General features: G+C 36.3%; 1 protein-coding gene across 1 annotated transcript in view; it reads right to left on the reverse strand.

The window, feature by feature from the left end:
- The window catches only part of ARHGAP15 (Rho GTPase activating protein 15), a 665,580-nt gene that overhangs the window by 202,144 nt on the left and 454,571 nt on the right, over positions 1 to 8,865 (reverse strand). The window contains exon 10 of the mRNA XM_014548044.1: positions 8,363 to 8,440. Coding sequence (XP_014403530.1) covers positions 8,363 to 8,440 — 78 coding nt within the window. The remainder of the gene's footprint in view (positions 1 to 8,362; positions 8,441 to 8,865) is intronic.

Here is an 8,865-nt window from a genome sequence, read left to right on the forward strand (position 1 = left end):
TCACGGGCAGTTAGGGGTTATTTACTAAAAGGACATTTTTAAATGAGGTTTTCTCTTATAAAAGAGTCACACAGACTGGTATTATAGTATTATAGTATAGTATTATAAGGAGAATAAGTGCCTTTGATTCTTTGATGTTAAAGAAGAAAATGTCTCTCTACCCCCTCCCTCATGGTAAATTGAATCCAGCAACCAGCAATATATTCTTTAGAGTAAATTTAAAATGAGTTCACTGTCTGGCTTCAGAACATATTAATTTTGTGGTCTCAGAAAAGTTACTTAATCTTTCTGAGCCATGGTTTTCTTGTGTGAATAATGTGAATAATAAAGTGTATCTAACTTGCAAACTTTCATGAGGGTTAGAGATAATCCTAAAGTTGCATACCTGCCATGTAGTAGATTCTCAATTAAATGCTAGCTATCATTAACATCAGTATTACTCTGTTACATTTTAAAACATAATTTACTTCTTAGTTTTGCTAGGAAATCCTTAGGCAAAACATCTTTCCTTTTCATTTATTCCAGAATCTACAACATTGAAAAAGGATTGCAGCTTTGAAAAATATGTAATTTTAATCATACTAATGATACATGTTACATCCATGGCATTTTTACTTATACACCAAATCATGACTTCGAGTTTATAAAAATTAGGGAACATTACTAATTAATCAATAGTAAAAAACAAACAAACAAACAAAAAACACACCAAAAAAACCTTGCATCACTAGAAAACTGGTTAATAACAAAGGTTCATAATCTATTTCTGCTTTCATCAAACAAAGATTTCATATGTCTCATGGCTTGTCAGTCATGTGTCCACTAGATAGCCAGAATAAAACTAGCTGGTTATTATTCAGGGCTTCCCAAACCTGGCTGTGCATGTGACTCAACTAGGGAGTTTTTCTTTTAAAATGCATGCTTATAGTTCCAACCCCAGACTTCTTACATCAGAGTTTCTATGACTAGGCTCCAAAATCCCTTTCCCCCCCCAAAAATCTTTATTTTTGAAAAGTTCCACCACTTAATTCTTGTGGCAGACAGACTTTAAGATGACCTCTATTATTCCCTCCTCCTTGGGTTTATGCTTTGTGTAATCTCCTTCCCTTGGGAATGGGAAGGAACTGAGACTTGCTTCTAACCATCAGAATGCACCAAAGATGATGGGTTACAGCCTTCATGATTATCTTACACAAGATGATAACTTCTGCTTTAGCTACTAGTTTCTTATCCTTGCGGTCTTGATGAAGCCAGTTGGCATGCTGTGAGAGCCTATGAAGAAGTCCACAAGGCCTTTAGCCAATAGCTAGTAATGTGGAGCCCTTAAGTTCAACAACCCACAAGGAACTAAATCCTGTCAACAATCATGTGAGCATGCCCCCCGTCGAGCTTCCAGATGAGAACCCACCCTTGACCAACACCTCGATTGAAGCCTTATAGAGGATTCAGCCAATCCGTTCCTAGACTTCTGACCCAGAAAAACTGGGAGATAATAAGTGTGTCTCTATAGTCATTTAAGTCAATGATTACATTGTTATGCAGCAGTAGATAACCAATACAATTCTGAAATGTAGTCGGGGTTGGGAGCCAGTGCTGTATAGAACATAGAGCAGAAGTAAGTTTGGTGTGTTATCCCACAATTTTTAGTAACTACTCATTAATTCTGATGGATGATGATGATGGATTTTTATAACTTTCCTTCAACTGTCAATCCCCAAGGAAAGTTATAAAAATCAATCAATTGCAAAACTCTGGCTTATTTAACTTCTGGCCAAATCTACACGGAAAAGCCACAACTAATTAGGGCTTAAAATTTCCGTGGCTTTCATTCGCTCTCTTCAATGATCATGGGGCTATTCTTTTGGAATATGGAATCCCCAAAAAGCCTATTGACAACATAAAACTAAATTTCTTTTTTGGGGCCAGGAATCCAGAAGTCCTATGTGTTTGGCTAGTAATGAGATGAATCACTGGATAACAGAGAGTCTCCAAAGTTTTCCTGTAGTTGGTTTTTCATCCTAAAAAAGAATCTTAATATCATCAAAGAAAATTCAGTCATGTGGAAGTCAGAAACCATATTTGATTATTAATATTAAGTATCATGTTTATATTGAGAAAAGTAAGTAATACTGATCTAATTTTACTAAATATTAATTAAAATCACTGGGTTGACTCAGAATTTTTAAAGTTCTCACATTTTCATTATCATTCCCATTTTGGAAATGAAGAGTCTGCAATTCAAAGGGGTTGTTAAAATAGTTTCTATTAGAATCACAAATAGGTCAGAATTGAGATAAAGAGGCAGTTCCATTGATTCTTACCCTGTGCTTTCTTCCCACTAGATGGTCTCTGCCTTTAATTGTTCACCACAGCATTAGGTCAGGCCTATTGCTTGGTATGTAATAAATTACAAAATACAATTTATAATAAACATGTTATAATTTTGGTTTAAATAAGCAGCCAGAATTTGTGTACTCTGGAGACTAGAAATATTCACGAAGTTGTTATTAGAATATTAAGTAGAAACTAAAAAAACTATATAAATATGTATGAATGTGAAAAGCTTATTTGTTTGAGCTCTGTGTTCAGCATTATTTACTAATGACAATACATTTCCTTAAGAAGCTAGAAAGCATACAAGTTTTGCCATCAGTAGTATTTGAGCTCCCTGACTTGATGTAGCTGAAAAATGAGGTCTAAGAAAGTTTCCAAAGCCCAGAATGATGTTAAAGTCTGGTTCTTTTATTATCAAGTGATCTTTTTAGCTTTAATGGGAAAAATAAATCATTGTTAAAAGATAATCTCGTCACATGGCAGCCAGAAAGGTGCAATACCCATGATTTGACTTACCAAAAAACCGTCCCTCAGAATGGGATAAAGAGGAAATACAGTTTGTTTTGTTGCTGCTGTGGTTGATGGTGAGATTGAAGTAGGCTTAAGGAAACACCTCGTTTTAAAATAATAAGAGGGCTATCTGAACACATTTAATGGAAAAATGACTGGACTTGATACGAGGGCTATTTTATAAGAACAGAACTAGAAGTTTTGAAATCCTTTTCCAAATCTTTATAAATAAATTTTTATCTTTCATCCACTCACTTATTTCATGATGAAACTGCCAATTGTTCACATTTTTTCTTTTCTCTTTATTCAATTTTCAATAATATGAAAAGCATAGGGATAGCTACAAAAGTTAATGCTTTGCTTTGTGGCATAAATCTAAATAAAAGTAGTTTAGATATAGTTGTTAATACAAAGTTGTTTCTATAATAGTTTGTTTTTAATGCAACTTATTCTTAGCATGTCCAAAATAAGCAAATTCATCTCTTTAAACCAATATTTAATGTGGATTAGTATGCCAATAAGATCTGGGTGAATTAAAAATATGCAAAGTGCAAGACTGAAAATTAATGGAAAAAAAACCCTCTTCCATTGAAAACACACACAATCATATGCACATACACACATACACACACCCACACACCCAATTAAGATTCTTGGCCATGTAGAGAGATCTATGACATTTAGATGTTTTGTTCCTCCTGGTGTGAAAAGTAGAGGAGAGTGTCCCTAGAATCTTCTTTTTTTTAATATATGGAAAACATGTCTACAATCCTGATAAGAAGCAATTTCTCCCCTTCTGAGAAATGATTAGAGGGAATATTTATTACTATTTACTAGGCACCTCCCGTCTAGAAAATTCCCGGTCTGCCCTTCATGCCTGCCTCATGGTTCTCCCATTGGCTCATGGGCCTGAGGAGCTTCATAGCTAATGTTTTCTGAAAAGGATGCTGGTTTATCTTCTCCCCGTTTTACAAGGTGAAAGAGAATGTTTAAGTAATACCACAGAGAGTCCGAACTGAATTTAGAGTTGGGGGGAAAAGCCTAGATGTGCAGCTCGAACCAGAGTGTTGATGTGAGGAGGAGGGGAATTCAGCCAGGTGGGATTTCCAAGACCCACTAACAAAAGTTCTCAGGGCAGCTACAAGGCATCCTTCATGTTGAAGCCCGTCCTTGTACCCTCACGCAGAAAAGCATCAGGTCACAGATCATTCTGAAGAATCAACTCAGTGTCACAGGCTGATGACAAGCTGACATCTAAGGTCCTGGACAAGAGTTCTTTGGGGATGCCCTCACAGAGCGAGAGAGTTGCATCAGCAGAATGTCACTGACGGCTGTCACCAAATACACCAAACAGGGTAGAGCACTGCTCGCTAATGCAATGACAGCCCCGTAAATTGAGAATCCTGATGCCTTTTCTGAAGGCTGCAACAGAATATCGTGTTAAAGCAGTTTCTTGGTCCAAAGGTAGATGGCTTTATAAAGCTCCATCAGAGAACAGCAGTGCCAGGCTTATTCATAACAATGCTTGGTCTTTCCCTAGCATCTCTCTTTCGTGAACAGTTTTAGCCAAACTCTTATGACAGCACTTGTCACTCACTAGCCAGAAAGTAGGTGTAAACAGGAAGTCACTTATAAATGTGTGTAGCACAGAAAGACCGAGCTCTACTTTTAGAAGGCAGTAATCAATAGCTAAGGAAGGAAAAATGCTGAATGATGGCAGTGGTCTTCAGCATAGGCTCTGAGTCAGAGACGTGGGATCTGGCTCCCTCACTTGCTGTATGATCTTAGGATGTTATTTAACACTACTGAACCTCAGTTTCCGCATCTTTAAAATGGGAACAATCATAGTACCTATTCTATGGGATGGTAGAAAGGATTCAATTAAATTGTATACATAAAGCACTTGGTACAGTGCCTGCCACATAATAAATTATGAAAAATATTAGCTACTTTTACAATAACTATTATTACCACCATTACCAGTTAAAATTAGGAAATGCTTTTTAAAAGTGATCACTTTGAATTTAACTTGTATGCCATCTGATCTGGAAGTATAATAAGGGTATACAATCCCTACCGATTTAGTGAGTCAAACAGAAAACCAAAACAAATTGAATCATTCAACTGGTGAATTTAGAATTGCTGATGATTATAGCATTCAAGAAAGTTAGTGAAATACATAAATTGCAACTGAACTGTTCTTGAAAATCCCCCAAACCAGTTTTCATTTGTCTGGCCTAATGGTAGATAAGGCCTGTTCATTTTAAACATGTATATTTAGACCTTCTAAAAAGGAAACATTGTGGACTATGAACATGGAGGAGATGAAAGGTGTTAAAACAAAGAGAGCATGCCAAAATTATTCATGTTCCATCTCTGAATACAGAAAAGAATGCATTGCATTCACATATCGCTTTATGCTTTTTATGGAATTATCACCACATTGCCACTTCATTTCACACACACACACACACACACACACACACACACACACACACACACACACACGGGAGGCCATGATGTACACATCCACCTCTTTGTATCCCAGCACTGATTCTCTTCTAAGTCAGCTCTGCTGTCAGAGCCCAGGTTGCATACAGATGGAGGGGAAGGTATGCTGTTTGTACCAAGGTTATGGGTCCACTCCAAACATTTCATTCAAAGGATAATCTGATTGGCAAAACTTGAGAGAGGCTGGTATATGCAATTCTTTTATCATCTAATTCAAAAAACTCCACAACACAACTTGGACACAACCACCAGTATCAAAGGTCCTAATGTGAAATAATTTGTGTTGAGTGTGTTGCATTCTGACAGTGCTATAAACCAGGAAGACAGTTTACTGACAATTCTGTGCTACCAGATACCAACCCAGGCCTCTGTCCAGCTTTATGTTGTCAACTCTTATGGAAACATGAGCAGTTACACAGCCTCAAAGGACGCTGAAGTTTGGATTGCAAAAGACAAGATGGACAGATTTTATATGTTCACTGCAGATTTTTTTTTCTTGCCTTTTCAAACTGCTGAGCATAATTTTTTTTTAAGGCAGGAAATGCAACTAGTGTTTGTTTCTACCATGGCTTCTGTTTTGAGATTTCTTCTTTGTAGAAGAAATGTGTTGCCCAGCTGTCTAGAATTCCAATCAGGATATGGTTTCAGTCTGAAATATATTGCAAAAGCAATTTTAGCTGGTTATAAACAGAAATGAAAATAAGGCCGGGGCTATTTTATCTAATTTTTACCCAAAGAGGGGGTGCTTTGGGTCAGTCTAATGGGGACAATATGAGCAACTGAGGTAAAATCTAGTTCAATTTTCCCCCCAAGAAGGAGAGTAATTGTGAAAGGCAAAGGTGCACATTAGTGAGCAAGCGAGAGCTGTGAAGATTCTCAGAAATGAGTCATGTGGTCACTGGTCAAAAGCACTGCAGTCAACACTTAAAAGGGTGATTCAACCCGAGTTGAACTGCTGGAGAGTTTAATGATTCTCAGTAATACAATTTCTATGTGCAACACACACATGTAATTCAATAAATATTAATTAAGAATTTCCTCTGTGGAGACCCTTGGCTACTACTGGTTAATGGAGGAAGACTCAAGGGTGAGTCAGGTCTTACCTTATTAGGTGTATTAAGATTTGTGTAAGAGGCAGATATTTCAACCAATATCTTATTTTTTCAATCCAAGACTTTCAGATTTTAGCGCTTGTAAAACATAATCACTGCGTACATTTTATAACATTTTCTCCAAAAGATGGCATTATATCTCTGGGTCTTGTAGGAAATGAAATTTTAGAAGTTACATGAGTGTGTACTACAGTAAATTCAACTGCCCAGTGAAATAGGAACCCAGGAGGAAATTATTTATAATTTGGCCTTGAAAAAATAAGGAATAATTTACTAGGTAGGAAGCTTGTGTATGTGGGGTAGAAAAGAAAACATGAGGATATTGAACATAGAGGAAAGAGAGTATGCAAAGACAGTAAGTAATACAGCAGCTTGATACAGAAAACATCCGGGTTTTCTGTATTATGAACATCTTGCATTAGTGTGGTACATTTGTTACAACTGATGAGTCAATATTGATACTTTATTATTAACCTAAGTCCACAGTTAACGTTAATTTTACTCTTTGTGTTGAGCATTATATAGGTATTGACAAACACAATGTAATGTATTCACCATTCCAATATGAAAACAGAATAGTTTCAAGGCCCCTGTGTTCACCTATTCATCCCTTCTCCCCTACTCCAACACCCCAGTCTTCTGCAGCCTCTGAACTGCTATTGTGCATAACTTTGCCTTTTCCAGATTGTCATACAGTTGGGATAACTTAGTACGTCTCCTTTTCAGACCAGTTCCTTTCACTTAGCACTATGCATTTACGGTTCTTCCAAGTCTTTTTATGGTGTGATAGCTTATTTCTTTTTATCACTGAATAATATTCCATTATATGGATATGCCATGGTTTGTTTATCGACTCACGGATTGGTGGTCATCTTGGTTGCTTTCAAATTTTACCAATCACAAATAAAGCTGCTTCAAAAATGTGTGTGCAAGTTTTTGTGTGGACATATTGTACTCATTTGGGTAAATACCAAAGAGTGCAATTGCTGTGTCTGATGGTAAGAATATCCATACCACATGCAAACATAATACAGTATGTTTATTTTCATAAGAAACTGCCAAACTATCTTTCAAAGTGTCTGTACCATTTTGTATTTCCCCAGCAGTGAATGTGAGTTCTTGTTGCTCCCATACTTGCCAGCATTTGGAGTTGTCAGTGTTTCAGATTTTAGATATTGTAATAGCTGTGTAATTATATCACATTATTGCTTTCATTTGTAATACTTTAAGGGCATATGCATTTCCTAATTTTTAATCCTTTTACTCATGGATATATATTTTTCTAACATCTATGATTTTGACTCTGATGTTTTCTATCATTCAGTCATTCATTTATTAAATCAACATATATCAAGTGTCTGTTATATGCCAGTAACACTTTTAGATGTTAGGTTATTTTTTCTTGCTTTTATTCTTTTATTATTCTCTTCTCCATTATTTTAATATATATTTTTATTGATTTCAGAGAGGAAGAGAGAGATAGAAACATCAATGATGACAGGGCATCATTGATTGGCTGCTTCCTACATGCCCCCTACTAGGAATCAAGCCCGTAACCAGGGCATGTGTCCTGACTGGGAATCGAACCATAACCTGGGTCATAGGTTAATGCTCAACCACTGAGCCACACCAGCTGGGCCTCTTCTCCATTTTTAGTTTGCCATATCCCTCTCATTATATATTTCACATAAACTATTAGTTGGTCCCTCTATTCTATTTAATTTCATGTAAAGTATCTTTTGCTTCTCTGGTAATAATTGTTTACTTTTTTAACGTTCTTTTTCTCTCTTCAACACTTTTATCATTATACATTCACAATGCCTACAGCACAGAATCAGAAATATTGGTAGAGATGAAACTACTAAAAAAATCTCTGAAGTGAAGAAATCACTTACCTTGGTTGACGATAAATCTTAGTTTCTGTATTGTCGCCAGATTGCCACTAACTCGATATATTCCATCAACATCTAGACCTGAAAATAAAAAAAAAGCATGCTTTATATTTGCTGATATGAAAACTGAGATGGCAAAAGAAAAAAATAATAAGTATGGGAAGAAAGACAGTAGTAAATCAAATACCTTCCTCACAAACATATTTCTGTGTCCTAAACCAAGCAATCTTCAGTATTTTAATCCCAAAAGACTAATCATGAACTTCAGTGACAGTTAATGATCAACAAACTTGAAGCTAGTTGAAGCATAAAAGAGCAGTAGGTAGCATGGGATTTCACAGTATAGCTCAGATTCATTCCCAAGGAAAATATAGGCATAGGCATAAAATTGAAGGGGGGGGGGCAGGGAATAAGAACCTTCATGTATTATTGCCCCTTGTTGGAAAGAGAGAATAACCCAAGGTTTTTGTGAAGTCTTAGTTTTTCTTTTCCCTCCCTCCCTCCCT

The sequence above is a fragment of the Myotis brandtii genome, unplaced genomic scaffold, assembly GCF_000412655.1.
Source record: "Myotis brandtii unplaced genomic scaffold, ASM41265v1 scaffold493, whole genome shotgun sequence".
Taxonomy (NCBI): Eukaryota; Metazoa; Chordata; class Mammalia; order Chiroptera; family Vespertilionidae; genus Myotis; species Myotis brandtii.